Source organism: Enhydra lutris, unplaced genomic scaffold, assembly GCF_002288905.1.
Source record: "Enhydra lutris kenyoni isolate GAN:26980312 unplaced genomic scaffold, ASM228890v2 scaffoldscaffold30, whole genome shotgun sequence".
NCBI lineage: Eukaryota > Metazoa > Chordata > Mammalia > Carnivora > Mustelidae > Enhydra > Enhydra lutris.
This window is the reverse complement of record NW_019154114.1, coordinates 7954564-7973247: the sequence shown is the minus strand read 5'-3', so window position 1 is coordinate 7973247 and position 18684 is coordinate 7954564. Positions and strand designations below refer to the sequence as shown.

At 49.2% G+C, this 18684-nt stretch overlaps 1 protein-coding gene across 1 annotated transcript in view; it reads right to left on the bottom strand.

The window, feature by feature from the left end:
• Positions 1 to 18684, bottom strand: part of LOC111152924 (zinc finger homeobox 3) — a 156034-nt gene that overhangs the window by 32820 nt on the left and 104530 nt on the right. Inside the window, 2 exon segments of the mRNA XM_022511667.1 lie at position 11281; positions 11985 to 12064. Coding sequence (XP_022367375.1) covers position 11281; positions 11985 to 12064 — 81 coding nt within the window.

Here is an 18684-nt window from a genome sequence, read left to right as displayed (position 1 = left end):
AACCGTCAGACTCTTAGCTAAAGTACCACTGACAGCCCCTCCATCTCCCAAACCAGCGACATAATGGAGGAGCCAATTAGATGATTATTAATTCATGCTACTTTCCGTAAGCCAGGGGTTCTCACCGCCTTGCGTTCCGTAAACCAGCTTGCCACCTGCCCCAGAAATTTACAGCAATCTTTCATCTATCTCCATCGACGAGGGGAAAAACCTCACACGACTCCGTCTAACGTTGGAGTTGGGGTAACTACCCCAGCACACTAGACTCAGAAGCATCACTAGATCTGCAAATGGTCATTTCAGCTCATAATTATGACGAAATGGAAGGTACGGTGTGCTCTTTCCATAGCTCTCCTCCTTCAGCGTCAGACTTCCTCTAGACAGCAGAAATGCAGCGTTATCACAGGGTAATCTGTGCTTCTGGACTTTGTGACCTTACACTGTCGCTCAAAGTGCAGCTGCTCTTGGCGTTTGCTTGCGATTCCTTCCCCGGAGGACAGGCTAGGATTTCATACTCCCATCTTCTATGCAACGACTGCTCTTGACAAGTGGCCAGAGATCTGGCTAAATTCTCTTCCTCCCCTAATACAGACAACAGCAGTTCCTCTAAAGGATTTGCTTTGCTGCCAACTTGGTCTTTTAAATGCACAGGCTCATTCTGCCTTACAGCACTCAAAGATGTTTCCAAGAGAAATCTGAGGCATGCACTGGTCACACACACCGCACACACTGAGGGGGGTGGTCTCCGGGCTGCGGCTGAGCCAGAGCAGGGCGGGGGGGCTCCTCTCCCATTGCTGCCCAGAGGTGTGGGACAGGTCTCAAACTCCAGCCTGGTGGGGTTAAGACCTTCTCTTCAGACACAGTCTCATTCTCTCTAGGTGCAAGCTACGTGGCTTGTGTTCGTCCCTAGAAAGCATTTTAGAGACATTTAGCCACCTACTCAAGAGGTACAAGAATATGCCTAGATGGAGAGAGTACGACATCCTGGTATCCTCGCCTTCTCAGACACATCTTTCTCTTTCTATAAAGGTTTTCAAAGAAAATCTGAGTAATAATACTACAGATGGGTGTAACTTGTACTCAGGGAACCGCTGATTATTTTTCTCTTCCAAGTCAGATGTGAACTAGATGGGCCAACACTTTGGAAATGCAGAAGATCTTAGGTATTGCTGTTACTATTACTATTATTATTATTTTGCTTTTTATTTGGAAAGAACTACAGATTCCCAGGAGGTTGCACCCACTGTGCAGAGAGGCCCGGTGTCCCTATCCCTTGTGTTACCTGTAGCCAGTGTTCAGGCAAAAATTTCTAGGCCTTCATTCACTCTTCATGGTGACACCCTGTCTCTCCGACCAGACCGCTCTCTCACTTCCAACCCTGCCATCTGAGAGGATACCTGCCAAGACTCAGGGCTTGGCCTTTTCTAGGCACTACTGCCTTTCGGGAAAGCTCAGTATCTACTGCACCCAGCCGGGGCTCAGGACGTGCCATTCAGTTGAAGGAGAAATAGTTCTCGAAACCCCATGCATGTCACGAGATCACATTCCCAAGGTTCTCAGACTCAAGTGTGAGTCAGAAATCCCTGGGAGGGCTTGTTAAAATGCAGATAGCAGGCCACGCCCCCCAAATCGGTCTGATTCAGGGAATTTGCATTTCTAGGGAGTTCCTGAGTGATGCCCTGAACTTTCAGAACTGCCCTCAGTCAGTCAGTGCGTCCCGGAGCTGGTGGGGACCACAGTTACAAGCGGGGCCTGGCAGGTGTAGGTGGATCTGCCCGTCCACCTCCAAATGACCGCTGCCAAAGAGACACTCATCTCTCCGCTCCTGGACGGCAGCTAGGCCTGGTCTCCAAGCTACGTGTTTTCCCCCTCAGGCCAAAGGTCAAGACTAAATGTGGCCACCCCTCAGGGACCCTGCCTGCTCTAGAACAAATGGAGACACATTTTCCAAGCCAGAAATTCGGAGGACTAGCCTCCATGTGCTCTGTTATCCTGTTGTATAACCCAAAACAACCACAGACCACCTTGCCTATGAAGTCTTGTTCTTTCTATGTGTCCTGGAGAACCTCTGTGAAAAGAGGGCAGACGGCCGTGGGCTCTTCCCGCTCTGCAGAAGGAGGAAGCACCTTTTCAATGCTGGGTTGCCTGGTCCTGGTCCTGGCACCAGCAGGCCTCACCGACCCAGGTCCCCTCTGCTTTGGCGCTGAGGCGGATGCAGAGATCCACACGGGCCCCTGTGCGCCCACGTCAGCAGGCTGGGAGAGGAGGATCACGCTGTGCTGCAGGGCCTCTGCTTCCCCAGTAAGCAGCCTCACGGTGGACTGGTGGGCCTGGGCAGACCGGTGGCTGCTTGCTCTGCTCTTGCTCTGCATCTCTGGGAGGAAACAGGGCTGAGCCCTACATCGGAGGCGTCAATCTGCTACACTAATGCCTTGCCGAGATAGGCCTCGGGCTGCTGAGCTGTGCTGACTTGAGCTCGCGAAAGGCCACCCCACAATTCAGTCTGGAGACACCTTGCTCCCCGTGCAGCAGGTATGAGAAGGGAACACCTTTACAGAACAGAGCCACCAGCTACCACCTTTTAGACCAACAGTGGCTGTCAGTTTATTTAATAATTTCAAGCACTGGGCTGCCATCATGTGTTTGGCTTGTGTGCTGGAGGCTGGGGGGTCCGGGGGCCAAGCCATGTCTCTTCACTTTGAGGTCTTTGTCAGCCTGTCAGCTCCCCCCTCCCCCAGGTATCCTGGCTTCCTCTGGCACAGCCTCCTGAGGTGCCAACAGGTGCCGTCTGCAGCCCTGGTCACTGTGTCTCTGAGGATGGAGGGCCACAGCGGGGGGTGAGGGAGGGGCTGCCCTATCACTGTGTCCCCTGGATGAAGTACAGGGATTTGGAGAAAACCAGGGCAGAAAGGACCTCAGAGACCCTTGCACTGACAGAACACAAGTCCAGAAGTGTAAGATGTAGGTCAAAACAAGGGGGCAATGTGGGCCACTCAGAAACTAGGCCAAAGTTAATTAACAGAGGTTCACCGAGTCCCCATCAAATCCAACATTAATTAGGCGAGTTAGGGTCCCTGGGCCCCAGCACAGCACAGAGTCCCAGAGATGGGAATAAAACAATACTTTTCCAGTTTTTCCTCTGTCTCAAACCTATCTTCCTAAAATACTCATGAAATTTTCAGAATGAAAGCGAACTTGTGAAAATGAACACATCAAATCCAGGTCCAAGCATAGTGACAGGCACCAAGAGCTCTGAAGTGAACTTCCCAGCACCCTTTCAAATCAACTTCCCCCATGATCCGCCCAGGGATGTTTTTTGTTGTTGTTGCTGTTTGGTTTTTGTTTTTGTTTTGTTTTGTTCTGTTTTGTTTGGCTAATTCAGGTTCGACAGGATGGTATGAGAATCTGTACTTGGGGAAGAAAGATAACATCACTCATGCCCCCTGCAAGGGGGGAAAATGGCAACGATTCTCTTTTCCCATGGGGGTTTAAAGGACCAAGAGACTGGAAAGGTCTCATCTTGGTATTTGGCACGGTACAGAGAAAGGGGAACCCCAGCCGTATTTGCATCCCTACTTTTCTCCATACCCCCTGAGTCCCAGGTGTGGTTGGCTCAGAGCATTCCGAAGGGCTGGGAAAGCCACCTGTAGGGTGGGGCTGGGGCTTCAGTACACTTTCGGGGACTCCCCCAGAACTGATGTTTCCCACCTGCTGTTTTCCTAGGACCGAGCTCCCTTTATACAAAGGCCTCAGGCCCCCTCGCTGGGTGACAAAGCGCAGCGGTTCGCAGCACTGACCACGCACTGGCTCCCAGCCTGGCTATGTGACCTCCAGCACGGGGCCCGACTACGCTGAGCTCACAGTTCCCTCATCTGTCAGTGGGATCCCAGTGTCTGCTCCTAGGGTTTCTGTGACGCTGGCGAGAGAGTGGGCATACAAAGCCTACCACAGAGTCCAGCACAGAGCGAGGGCTTGAACACCGCTTGCTGTGTGATCATTTTTAGCAATATCTTGGGAAAGGATACCGGTCCATGAGACGCCTGGTTTTTAAAGAAGCACAGATACCCTACATTTGTCATTTCCCCATATTAACATGGAGCAATCGTACTGACCCACAGGTTTGCCATCTAAAAAGCAGAAAGCAGAATGACTTGGATTTGAAAATGTTGATGGTCACGTTATTTCACCAAACTGGTTGTTAATGAAACATTCAAACGGTATCAAGCACTCGCTAAGTGCTAGAGATTACAGAAAAGAACGGATGCCACGTTGAGGGGAGATGAAGAGGCAGATCTCAGAAGACTCTGAGGACAGTGGAAATATATAACGTGATATAATGATGGATATATGTCAGTATATTTTTGTTCAAACCCACAGCACATACAATACTAAGACTGAATCCTAAGATAAACTATGACTTTGGGTGATTTCTAAGGTGTCAGTGGTTCATCACTGGTTTAAAAAAAAAGTTCCCCTTTCTCTGTACTGTGCCGAATACCAAGATGAGACCTGGTGAGCGATGTTGATTATTGGGGGGGGGGGGGGGGGGCTATGTATGTATGACTATGTGGGCGCAAAGGGTATATGGGAAATCTCTCTACCTCCCTGTCAGTTCTATTGTAAACTTAAAACTGCTCTAAAAAAGGGAAGTCTTATTAAGCAAACAAACAAAAATGAATGAATGCCACAAAGTTCAAATCATAAAGTCACAATCCTCTCTGATAGCTAGAGAAACAGGATTGTCAAGTCTTCTCCTCCAATCTTCACATAATAAGAGAAAGCTACCACGTTCTGTGTTTTTCAGCTTTATGATGTGGGGGGATCTATCCCTTATGACCCACAAAGCAAACTGAGGTTTGAGCACCAATCTGGCACCCAGGTGTTCACTATCTATGGGTCATACTTCTCTAGTCTGCAAAACAGAGAGAATGCTGGGTCAGGAAGAATGTTACAGCCTAATGAAAATTGCTCCGATATCCCTGAGAACGTCACTATGGTGCGTTTTGTTGTTGTTGTTGTTGTTGTTGTTTTAAATCATGATCATGATTCTAATAACAGAAGTGCTTCTCCCGTCAGCACGAAAGCTCAGACTGAAACAAAGGCAAGATTCACTTGGCCCCTTTGCAGGAGTACTATGCAAATCTGTAAGGTATCTTCTACAGCAATGAAAAATGATTTGCTCCTTAATCTACATTTCCACTGCCCTCTATCTATACCTTGATGAGCAGCTCATCACACTACCACAGTTACGTGATTACATCTGCTGTGCCTTCTAGAAAGTGAGTTCCTTACTTTTTTGCATATCCTGTATCTGCCTTAGATTATCTCCGCTAATTTTGTTACTGCATGCAAAAATATTTGCTCAACTGATGTGGTCCCTTTCCCTCTCTTCCAATTTACAATATAAATTCTCAAAGCCAAGACCTCTGAATTACTGGAATTCAGGCGAGTGCAGATATACACCACACCCTATGTCTATTTTTGCTTCCCAACATAAAAATAGTTTGAATGGTTTGTTTCCAATTGTGAGGCAGAATTCTGCCTGCAGTCACTTTAAACAGCCAAGTTCTACTGAAAGAGGCCTGGAAAAAAAGGAGGGTGGGGAATGGAGGTGGGGGAGGGGAACAGAGGACTCTGGAAAAGCCCATAGAGCTGCACAATTCCCATCCGTGTGTGAAACGTAAAACCGAAAACGGTTTCCGTTGGCAGGAATGCGAACCATAAAGGAGCCATGCGAGCCAGGCTCCCAGCATTCCCTCGCACACACCCTACTGCAAAGACAAATCTACTTTTGGGTGAGGTAGAAAAATGGAACCAAATGCCAGAAGGACACAGACTTGGGCTGAAGTGATTTCTACAGAGGTATGGTGGTGGTGGTGGTGGAGAGCCTGGTTTCTAGCCAGAAACAGAGCCGGGATGGGCAGCAACTCAAAGGTGCCCCATCAATCTCCAGGGGCTCCTCCCCCGCTATCCTCATGACATGGGTCTCTGACAACAGCGCAAAGCACCCAGTCACACAGGACCAAGTGAGAGTGTGTGGAGCTCTGATGCCCCACCAAGAAAGGCGGCCTGGGACTGTCCCACTGTCCCGGAGAAAGCCGAAGGGACCTATCTGAACCCTTGGTGCAGCTCCTGACCCACGCCATCTCAGCTGGTGGGAGACTAGGGAGATCCTGGCAAGCGACCAGCATTCCAACCTTAGAGATTATTCTTCTCCGAGATGCTCCTGTACAGCTCTTCCTCCCCCAATCACATTTTTTTAAGGAATTCCACAACTGCAAGAACCTCCTTAGTCCAAACCTGCCATTCTACAGATTTTCAAACTGAGGACCACAGACCTAAGGCCACACGGCTCATCTGAGCAGCAGAACCAGGCCTCGAGCCCAGGGGCTTCTGACTCCTAGCAGGCCAATGCTTCTCCAAACCCAGAATGCTCCTTCTCCACCGACACTGTCTTTTGCTTTAATGGACTCAATTTGGGGGGGCGGGGGGAGAAGGGTATTTTTGCAGCCCCTTTCCATTCTCTGTCCACAGATTACACTGTAGGCACTAAGTTCCCATCCGATGGCGTCCTTATTTATACGAAGCTGTAAACAACAGGGAGAAGAGGGGGAGGGCTGGTAATAGATTTCCACCAGGATGTGCCTGACCTGCTTTGTTTCAACCTCGGTAATTAGAAAGGCAGTGGGTCTGCAGGAATTATTCATAGGCCGCAAGAGCCGTACACTATACATTTATGTTAAACATGTCAAACCCGATTGAAATCATGCCTGCCAGCACCATATTCCACAAACACACTTTTCCCCACACAGCCGCCCAGACCTTGCCGGCCCGTTAATACCTCCTCTAATAGCAATCTTCCATAGATTCAAATCAGGGACGCTCCATTGCACTAATTGCTTGGTGTTAGGTGAGCACCGTGGGTTTAAAAAAAAAAAAAAATTAATAAAATAAAACCCCTTTGGGCCATTCCCCTAGAAAAACAACACTCAAACTATAATTGTGACTCAAAATTTTCCAAAAAATACAGGCACGGACATCAGTGAGGGACCTCTGAAGCCCCATCTTTGTGTTTGAAAGCACCAACACCCCCTGGTCATCTTGTCTCAAATCAGGTTAACTAGACCTGGTTTAGTGCTCTGTGGCTGGAAACCATGGCGGCTACAGGATTTAAATAACCATCTTGCTATGATTCTTTGCCAAGAGTTCAATTTTTCCCCCTAATTATTGGTGATAAAGCATCACATTAATTGTATATCACTTAATTTATAGCAATTAACGGTTGATTGGATAATCACTGCATTAATTATTGTTCAGTTGCCGACACTGGGGCCTCTTCAATCTAGAACACACACTTTTAAATCCACACTGCTAAAAGAGAACAAGGGATCATTTTCATGTTTCACAAGAGAAAAACCACAGAGTTGGATGGTGGAAACTGCTGTGCATTAGGAAAGAGACTTAGCTTCAAAGAACCTTCCTGCACCCTCTGTTGGCCCACAAGAGTACATCAAGCTCTCCCCGAAGAGATGGGATCTCTGAAGGGTTTACCACGGGCCACCCCCTGCCATCATGGAGCCCTCAAGAGCCCTCATGATGGAACCCAGGGGCTGGTGGTGGGAGTCACCTGTCCATGTATAACAGATGAGATGCCCAAGGCTCCAAGAGGCCGATGCCATTCACTGAGTGGTCCACTTCACCAACCTGCTTCCAGATGGAGCAAGGCATGGACTTTCTAGGAGGGACAATCCCCTCATCTGTGTCCGTCTAGCTGGCTGTCACGTTACAGTCACTGCTGTACAACTTTGGGAGAATGCTAGTCTCCACACTCTGAATGGAGACGAAAGCCAGACTGAATGATTCTGTGGAAAAAAATCCCATTCCTGGAGAGACACTGGCCCGGTATGAGCGCGGGCTCCGTCCTAAGCAGCAGGGCTGGTGTGCAAATCTGAACCTCCCTGAGTGCCTTTTGGCAACCTACACAAGCTCAGCTGTCCCAGGCTCAGTTTACTTCTCTGCACAATGGCGGGGGTCCAGGGGTGAGGGGTGCTGCTTACAGCATCTGTCTCACAGAGGGGCGGGAACCCAGTGAAATAACATGGGTCAAGCAGAGCTTCCCAACTCTCTTTCCCATCGTGGCGCTCACAGAATACGATGGCAAGTGAGTATGGGCAGATGAAGCCAACTGACCCCGGCTTTAGCAGCTCCTAGCACCCCTGCCCCCCTCCTCCTGCCCCACGGGCCAACTCAAGGGCTATAGAGTTGCACCTGTGCACCTGTGCGCCATTCCTGGCACGCCTGCTGGGAAGGACCGGGCACGGTGCACGAGAGCAGTGCCTGGCCCCCAGGTAGAGCCGAGCACAGCCTTAGGAAGAACTGGGAAGGCAGCAGAGCTGGGATGCATCCTTTCAGGAGCAGCGCTGCTCCCTCTGAGTATCCAGAGCTGCACTGTCCAGATTTAAAGAGCCACATTTCAACAAATTACAATGAAATAAAATAGGAAATTCTGTTCTTCAGGGGTACTGGCCACACATCAAGGGCTTAAGAGCCACCGTGGCCAGTGGCTGCTGGATAACTGCACAGGGTAGCGGCGAAACCTCTCCATCAGCCCAGGGAGGCCTATGGGACGGCACTGATCTATAGCCACGCTGTCCTGAGGATGACAGCTCTTCCCGAAAGCTCAGGGGACTGCTACATCCCCCAAAAGCAAGGCCTATCACCTCATGGAACCTGTGATCGGGGGAACTGTGCCCAGCGCCCTGCACGAGGTAGCGACCCAGTCTCTGACCATGGGGCGGACACTGCTGGGATTCAAACCATGGTCCTGCCCGCCCTGCTGTCGCTTGAGGTCAAAGACCTGACACCTACAATAAAAGAAGCCCAGAGAGGGTGGCCCACGGACACCAGAAAGGACACCCGGAGTCCCCTTCCAACATAAAAATAAACGACTAAAAATTTTTAGTGACGATTATCCATTCCAGCACAAACCCCAAACTACATAATCAATAGCTGAGAAAATGCCAATTATCCAGGCTCATTTGAAATATTATTAATCTGCACCATGAGCGGCCACTAATCAACAGTACAAATTGTGAAATCACTATTTATTTATTTGCTGGGAGGAAGCACTCCCCATCACATTTAATCAGATAGGAACAGCTCAATTTAGGGCATAAATGGAACAAACGTAATTTTTTTGTTTGTTGTTGTTGTTTTTTATAAAAGAGTAAGGATCCCAAAGAAAACTACGAAGAGGCTGCTGCTACCCGTATCGATTCCAAGATCAAAACGTCTCAAGTACCTTAATAAAGCCTGTCATTACACACTCAGACAACATAGACAAAATTATGCTTCAGGTCAAAAGAGGACGGTTCGCAGGAGTCAGGGAAGAATTTTCCCTTCTCTCTTTACTACTACGGGACTGGTAAGGGGCACCTCTGAGTCACTCTTCCACAGTCTCTGTCTCGTCTCTGTCTTCTGGAGAGGAGGTACAGCCTGCTGCTTGAACGAACGAACGAATGAATGGACGAATGAGAAAGTGGGGCTTTATTAAAGACGCTCGTTTTCATGGGGCTCCTGGTGGCCTGGCACGTCCGCCAGCTCTTGCGAGGACACACGCCCACTGAATTCGAAACACCCGGAAGGCCGTTTAGTCGAACCACCCTCAGCAAAGCTTGCCCTGAACTGATTCGAGAACGAGAGGAGCCCAGGAGAGGGGCCTGGTACAGGGCCTGGCGCACAGGAGGAATTTCGCAAACGGCAGTCACGTCGTGTCACTGACTCGGTGTCCTTAGCGCACACAGCGCAGGCCACGCCCCACACAAGCTGCCAGCACGATCCAGTAGGTTCTGACGTGCTGCTCCCCCTCCACTTCTCAAAATTCCTTGAAGCCACAGGTTGCCCTGAGACAGTCTCACCGTCACAGGAAAGGACCCAAAGAAAAACTGCTACTAGTTGTCCTCATCTTATTTAACCAAATTATTGAAACAACACAACAAAAACCTTGCTAATACAGAGCCTCCTGTAGGCCAGGCACTGTTCTAAGAGTCTCATATTCAAATAATCGTCACAGGGATCCTCTGAAAGTAGGTACTATTTTTAATCCCCACCTCTGGTGAGAAACAGAGGCCCGGAGACGTGAAGTCACATAACTAGGAAGTGGCAGGGCCGGGATCGGCACCTGAGGACCCAAACTCTAAAAACAAAGGACAGACGGCCTAGAAGGTTGCTTGGCCTTCTAACGGTGCGTGTGAAATCCTCTTGCCCGTGTCACCTCTGTCTGCAGTTCTGTCTCCACGCCGCCTTGACAGTAGGGCAGAAAGCCGGATCTCGGTTAGTGTCAAGCAACAACAGCGCGATCCTCCCCAGGATGAAGGGCTCTGAGGAGAGACATCTGCTTTCTACCTCCCGGCCTGCCCTTGCTTCCCTTCCCGGGGTGCTTGGCACCCCCGTCCCTGAGTGTCTCTCAAGTGTGGGCCTCTGGCCACCACAGTTAGAAAGGGAACAGTTTTGTTCACCCGGCTGCGGGGACACCCTGTCTCTGTGTCCCAGGAAACACCGAACAGACGCCTCGCCTACTCCGCCCCATCCCGCCTGAAATTTGGAAGCTGTTAAGCTGCCTCTCAAATTTCTCTTTTACAGACTGAATAGCCTCAATTTCTTCAGCCTCTTTTCAGAGGCAATATTTCTCAGCCTTCAGTGATTTTCATTGCTCTCCCCTGGCCTCTCTCCAAGATTCTGTATCTTGTTTAAATAGTGAAGGCCAACACTGAACATGATTTAAGAACAGTCGTGCCTGGAAAAGTAACAAAGGCCCAACCAATACAGACTCTAGAAGGTAAATATTTTCTTGAAAAAACACAAAGTATTACAATATTAATAATGGGAAGGCAGTAAGAATTAGGTTGACCAAATAAAATAATTTCTGTTGCTTGTCATATCATTTCCTCTAATAACTGTGGTGGTTTCTGGGAGACTTCCCTGTCCCGAGAAGTCTTCTCAGAAACAACTTTGCTCCTCCTCAACACAACCTCAACTTTTCTTCTCAGCCTTGGCTCTTCTTTCCTCAGATACAGCAATCCTATCATCACGAGACGTGGCTATTCCCCTTCTCACGACACCAAGTTTTCCAGAAGCAGCACTTCCTACCTTGACTTCAACGACTTCTGCTTTTGTTAACACGTCCTGCTGCGCTGCCTGCCCCTCTCTGGACGCGCTTCGGGGTGTGGGCACTCGCCCTGGGGGCCAGGTAGGACACACAACGTGTGGCATGAAACCCACCCTTCACTGCGGATGACTTGGAGATGCTGGGGTGACCCCAATCAAGGTGTACAGGGCAAGCCCCTCCACTGGGCCTGGGGGCAGGGGGTGGGGGCAGACAACTGGACTGTCACTGGAGGAAGAGTCACATCAAGGGCGACGCACGCAAGGAGGAGCCACAGAACAAATGTGGAAAACACGGAAGCCCTTGACACAGAGCTAGACACCTGGATGCTCCATAAACAAGCTGGTCTGGCGGCCATTTTAGGAAACGCTTTAAAAATTCTTGACTATAACCTAAGAGATGGAGAATGAAGCAGACCACTCAAAAAACCCAAATTCGGGCATCTGAGTGGCTCAGTCAGTTAAGCGGCTGCCTTCGGCTCAGGTCATGATCCCAGGGTCCTGGGATCGAGTCCCACATCGGGCTCCCTGCTCAGCAGGGAGCCTGCTTCTCCCTCTCCCTCTGCCTGCTGCTCTGCCTACTTGTCTTCTCTCTCCATCTCTCTAATAAATAAATAAAGTCTTTAAAAAAAATTTTAAAAAAACAACAACAAAAAAACCCCAAATCCTTCTCCCTGCTGCACAGAACTGACAGTCTTTCTGGGTACATGAAGGACGCATGTGCTCCCTGACCAGCCGGCCTCAGGGTCCCAGGGGAGACATGCCGGGGGTCTGGGGGCCGCACGCACGCTACCTGTCCACTTGCTCTGGTCCTTTTCGACTCCCCCCTCCTGGTCTTTAGTGAGCTCCTCTGGGTCAGCAGCCGTGTCACTGGGGCCTTCAACATCTTCCACGGCTTCTTCTGAAAGAGAAGAAAAACAAAACGTCAAAGATCAGAAGTGGGACAGAAGATGAAGGACTCTTGGCTCTTGGCTCCTGCTCCAAAGAATTACCCACGACCACAGCACACAGATGCCAGTGACTGCCCCTCCCCCACCGTGGTCCCCGAAAGGCTGACTGTACTTCGGCTATGCTGAGGTCTAGGTAAGCCGCGGGGCCTTCCCGTCCCTGCTAACTGGGATGAGACTGACTCGCTCGAGACGTGTGGACGTGAGGTATTTCCAGATGGATTCTGAATGCCTCATTGGAGCTTTTAATATTGGAAAGCCAATCTTGCTGAAGAAATAACTCCATCTAAATTCCTGAAGTTGCATGCAAGTGTTTTGCACTTGAAAAATGCAAAAAAGGAGCCCCAAGTCGGCTCTTGCCTAGCCCCAACCGCAGCACGTCCTGGACCGGGCCCAGACCAGACCCTGTCGCTGACCCTTCAGAGGCCTGGCAGTGCGGGTGCATGTGGCAGACGGTGACAGGAGGTGTTGTTGGTTTTTTGTGTGTTTGTTTTTTAACAGTCGCTCACAGTCTCAAGGATCACAGAGTATCAGTGATAGGATTTCATTAATGTGAAGAGTTCTAGAAAACAAACAACATCTGTACAAACAACATCTGTAGGCATGCCAGGTGTCAGTGGCGAGAAGCTAGATTTGTAGAAAAGGGAAAAAATGTGCAAGAGAACCATATATTTTCCTTTTGAAGTCAGTCCACTCTTTACCGACCCCTGGTTTAAAACTAGTCATGGAAATTCTCTCCAGCTCAACACATAATGCTTTGGGTGAAGACAGAAGAATGGTCACTTCCAACACGATCCTACTCCTGAAGTAAAACACGACCTGCCCAAGCGGAAAGGCAGAGGCTAAGATACGCTACAGATGCTGAGGGAAAGGAGGTGAGACATTTCTCTCCTGCTCTCTGGCCCTCTGGATCATCATCCAAAACACTCATTAAGGATGGATTAAATAAATGAGTAAGACAGGCTAACCGAGGTGGCTTCATGACGACATTATCCGCAGACTTTGAAGAGCACAGCTTCCTGGGATGAGAACCCGGATGCCCATATCCATTGCCTGGGGCTGCCACCAGCCCGGATGCACAGGGACCAGTGCTGGCCTTGGGGCTCTGACCAATGTCACCCTAGGTCTCTGGAGCCACCACCCTGCCTTTCAATGTTTCAAGGTGTTATCCTTCCCAACCCTGCAGAAAATAGCTTCTAAATGTCATCACATAAAGGAAGTAAAAGCAGTTCAGAGTAAAATGACCTCAGAGGGTTTATAAAACCCTTGAGGAAGAAAGTATCTATTTAGAGTCTGATTTTCCTAAATTTTTCCCAGAAAGACAATGCAAGTCCAAGGACTAGAAAATCAAACTTGGGGTCGGGGAACATTCTTTCTTCATTCCCACCAAGAGAGGATTTGTGAGGCAGTCATAGGAACCAGATGAAATCAAAGAGTGCTTATTTTCATCCCCAAGTAAGAGGCCTCCACATCTACTCTGTGTATTTCCCTTTTGTCTTACTGCGTAGTAAAGTTAACAGCAAGTCTCCCATACCCACCTCAGTTCAGAGAAAACTCAGGCAACCATGGTTTGAAGTCAATCTGATATACAGTGCCATATTAATACTATACATCGTCAAGTAGAGAAAAAAAAACGTTCTATTCAAGTGTTAGTCAAGAATAACAACCAAGACACATGGTGTGACACATATGCGGTCTTCGTTATGTCCGGGCAGGGTGTTCAATGCACATTTCTAACACTTTTGATAAAACTGTTCAACGCTATAACTACAAAATCCATCTTTGAACGGTGATACCAGAATTCAGTCCATCAGTATTAAACTGGGTCTACCCAAAGGAGCTAGAACTCTTAAAATACAGTCCTTTGTCCCAGTCCATCGTGCGACTCAAACTCTCCATAGCGAGGAAGGAGAGTTAATCGTATTTGATTATACAGAGATGGCTGAAACGGCCCCTCCTCTCCACCTCACTCACACACACACTCACACACACACACACACACACACACACAGAGCCACCTTAGATGGAGACAATCCTACACTTACAAAACAGACAAGACCCTCATGTGCTGCACGGCGTCTGAGGGGCTGCTCTGCAGAGGAGGGAAGGGACTGACCCACGGGGAGGCCTCCTCCAAGGCCAGCACCGCTCTCCTCCACAGCATGTGGGCTGCAGCCTTCGGAGCACAGAGTGAAGAGCTCATGGTCGCTCTGGCACAGACCCCAGTCCTCTGAGCCTTTCCAAACAAACCTTATTCAGAAGATACAGAGAGTGAAGAATAAGCACATTGTGGATACGACGAGCAAGGAAACCGCACGGTGCTTTGAGAATATTCCCGGAGCCCTCACCCGACGAGCCTCGTGGGTTCTCTGCTTTCTTCCCTCCCTGTCCTACTACAGGCAGAAAAGTGAAGGCAGCTCAGTTCCAAGGAGAGGGCAGAGGACAGAGGTGAATTCAGGAACTTTTCTGTTTCTCCTCTTTCTTATTTTTAAGACTTAAATATCAAATCCTCTTCTTTTTCAGTTCCTAGGTCTAACGTTATCATTTGTCACTCATTCACCGAAAGGCTGTTATATGGCTGGTGGGAGGAGAAATGATCAAGAAACTCCTGGACAGCTTTCTTTACAAGGGGGTCAGAGTCCTCACCCCCAACTAAAAGCCGGGTCCAATCAGCTGAGAAGGCACTTCCATGCAGTTCCACCTTTGACCTATAGGTGTCGCCCTCTGCATGGCGAGGCCTGGAAGGGCAGCTAGCGGCAGGAAGCAGACACTGTCTGGGCCGCCCAACCTGAGCATGTGGAAATAATATACGTCTTCAAGTGAACTGTCTGGTCCTGGGGAAATAAAATAGGACATTCATAAGCAGTTACACCATCTGTCTTTATACCATCATCATCAACAGCAAGAGGAAAAATCGCTCTTTAAAATGGATGAAAGCCCAGGCTGACAGTAACCAGAAAACTGAGCTCTGAATACCATAAAGGTAGAGAAATGATGAAAAAACAGAGATACAAACTATGAATTTGTCTGGACGGCTCAGATCCACAATGCTTTGCGGGCAGGGTATGTTTTGTTGGTCCCCCAAACCTAAAGAAATGCCCACTCACTAAGACCCAGGCTTCGGGCACCCAAGGAAGGGCCTGGTCTCCCCACACTGGAACCACGTGGGGACCCGGGGAGCAAAGCCATCCACACTCCGACCTCCTGGGGCTGGTTATCTAGGCCTTCTTCCCTTTAGGAATGTATATTTGACACCCATGAGCTGATCGAGCAAGGAGGGGGTTGGATAATTTCTCCCAGATCACAGATTGCATTTTCTACCCGTGAAGTCAGTGGCTACTGGCTGGGGGTCATTGTGGAAGTCGATTCTTTCCCCCCTAAATAATATCGGCTACTGACAGTGGGAACAAGTAAAGACTTGATGGACCGACGATCCGGTTTTATGTGGAAAATCCTGTCTTTCCCTCAGTTGACGAAGTCGCTTCCCTTCCCTAAGATACACAGCAGCGACTGCGCCACTTTTAAGGCTGGAATAGACAAACCAAAACCATCTTTTCCCCAGGAGTTTAATACTATCTCAGAACCAAGCAAAACACACCAGGATTGTTTTCTCAAGGGCAAAGCCAGGACCAGGATGAGGCAGTCATCTCTGCTCCCTATGCCCTGCCTGTGCCTGGCAGGGGGCAGCAGGCCCAGCACAAGCAGGTAAGAAGGTCAGCTTTCTAGAAGACTCCAGAGACCACTAGCCACCCCTACAGCAAAAGGCGACTTTGATGGGTACACCCCACAGTGGCCCTCAAGTGAGGGCACCCCTTCTATTTGAATGTATTTTCCTATTGAAGGGCTAGAGAACCAGCAGCAAATCTTGAGTAACTGTGATGTCTTCCTGATATCCCTTCTGCCTTCAACCTCCACATGAAACAGTGGCTGCAGGTATTTAAAAAAATCTCTTTCCATCCCTGTCTCCTTTTTACAACTGCTTCTCCCAGACAGCACTTACTAGCACTCGGGCCAAACCCAGCCTCCTCACGCCTGTCTCCTGGCTGAGCGCACAGCCCTCGGGTGGAAGAATTGTGGCAGACAAATATATTCTAAAGGGGCAGGGTTCCTGGGGCACCTTAGGTTTTTGAGGTGATGGTACCACAGCTACGGAAAATTTCCCTTCGGTCAGGGTGGTTTTGTTCACCACAAATGCAAACTGTTCTCTGAACCTACCTTATGCTTAGCATGCTGGCGAGGGGGACTGCCTAAATCCCCAGCGTGTGGTGAGATCTGCTCCCGAAGGAGGTGTGTGTGCCAACTGGCAGCCCTGTGGTGATCTGCAACAATTTCATGACCAACCTGGAAACCGGTGTATGAGCGGAGCCCCGGGCAGTAGCGAGAACAGAGGTGATGTCATGGTCAAGTCGGCGCTCACCACCACCGCACTCATCCCGCCCCCCACCAGTGTGTTCCCCAAGAAGACCTGCGGAGTGGGGGACCCAGTCCTGCTCCCCGAGTACCTGGGGCCCAGGGCCACGCCCATCGGGGTCCTTCACAAACCACTTTCAGACTTGTAGGAAGGGGAGTCAGTCAATGACTACGATGAGTCCCTCTGTTCCTAACTCTTAACAGGATGACGCGGATCAATTCAAACCTTCCCCCAAACCCGACAAAGCCCCAGGAGTGCCTCGATGTGACAGAAATTTGGAAATTCTCCTAAGAATCAGGGTGTCTGTACCCCAGGCTCACAGGCGATCATGTTACTTAAATACTACAACGATCCGGGATCCCTGAAGAATGAAATTATTCTTTCCTTTTCCTTTGGGGTGAGCCATGTTTGAGGGTGGGGGCGAAATAAAGTACGTTCGCCTGTCGGCAGGCTCAAGAGCTGAGAAACATTAGCTGTCATGAACCACAATCAAATCAGGTTTGAAATATTTAGCAGTGGCTTGGAAAATGCGGTGGTGCAGCTCTGACAGGCGAGATGTGCACAGACACCCACTTTCCATTATAATGGAAATATCAGGCCTGTTCTGAATATGTATAACCCAGAAAAATGTATTGATTTTTCATTCGGCATTTAAAAAAATGAAATAGCCTGCAGCTGTCAAAAGCCTTTTGTTAAAAGCTCATCTTTCCTGGAATGAGGTTTACCAGAAACAAGTTTTAATTGTATATAGGACCTCTTCTTTGAAAAACAAAATAACCAATCTGCCTACTTTGAAGATAGGGTTAAAGCTTTTCCGTTCTCCATTTTCAACCTAATTAACCTAGGACAACCACAGAAGCGAGAGCAAAAGGCCTACAATAGTAGGACCATCAGGAGTACCATGGAAGGTGGCGGCCAGTGACGCCGGGGTCTCAGGGTGGGTAGCAGGTGGGACACTAGGATGTTCCTGTAAGTCATGGGCAGGGGCTGCGCTCTGTAGCTATAGATTCAGCAGAGGACACTGTGGCCAGTGTGCCGTCTTTTTGAAATGGTGGTTGGCACAACTGGAAAACAAGGGCAGAACGTGTGCCCGATCCTGTGGGCCTTGAGTTATCCACAGGAAACCTCTCAGAGCTGTACTTCTTCTACGGAATACGCATGCTTTATTTTGCAAATACAGGTCAAATCAAATGCTACCCTATAAAAAATGACTGTTAAGGTTGAGACCACTTGCTTCTAATAAGATCCAGTGTGTTAAAACTCTGCTACAACAGAAGCCTGTAGCGGGATATGAGCGACAATGCTGACGGACAGGCAACGCTACTGCTCCCAGCACTTCAACCCTAGTCTCGTCTTCCCTCTCCAAGCCAGGGAGGAAAAGGAAGACGGTAGGATACTTGTGACCAACTATGTGACCGACTATGTTCTCCCTCCAAGACATTTTGGTAAGCATGATCTCACTGAATGGTGACCACGGGGCCGACAGTGGGAGACTCTCCATGTGCCCTGGGCTTCTTCCCAACTGCACAGTAACTCCCAGATCCACGATGTGACAATCCACTCCACGACATCCCCAAACACATTTTCTCAAACATTTCCTCCAGGGTTTTATTCCAATGTGGTCTCTTGCCGGTCCTGGCCATGTGGCTGGAGACTGTGTAAGACATATTTTCGAGCGATTAGGTTTTCTGGTTGACGATACTGCAGTCCCAGAAATTGTCCCTTAAGTGAAGGTGGGCTGACTTACCACAAATGTGTTAAGCATTCTCTTAACACACCTTATCCTTTGCATCTTGGTGAAGGGGACTATATGTTTTCATGCTGACACATGTAACAGGAAACTTAAACTCTCCCCCCAAAAGTTCCTTGTGCGTAATCACCTGAATATTACTTTTAATTGCAGGCAAAACTGGTCCATTCTACTTTCTACATCTTAACAGGGCAGAGATTAATTGTGGGAAATGCCAAATCACAAGACGAAAGGCCCGGGAATCCCAACTAACGCCAGCCAGGGGAACATTCTGAAATCCAGCTATCCCAGTCCATGCAGGAAACCTTAAGAAGCAAAGGATGAGGGCTGGGGGGCGGGGGGTGCTAGGGGTGGGCGGCGCGAAGCAGGCAGGGGCTCCGAGGCTTTAAGCCTGGAGCACTCATTTAATTCAC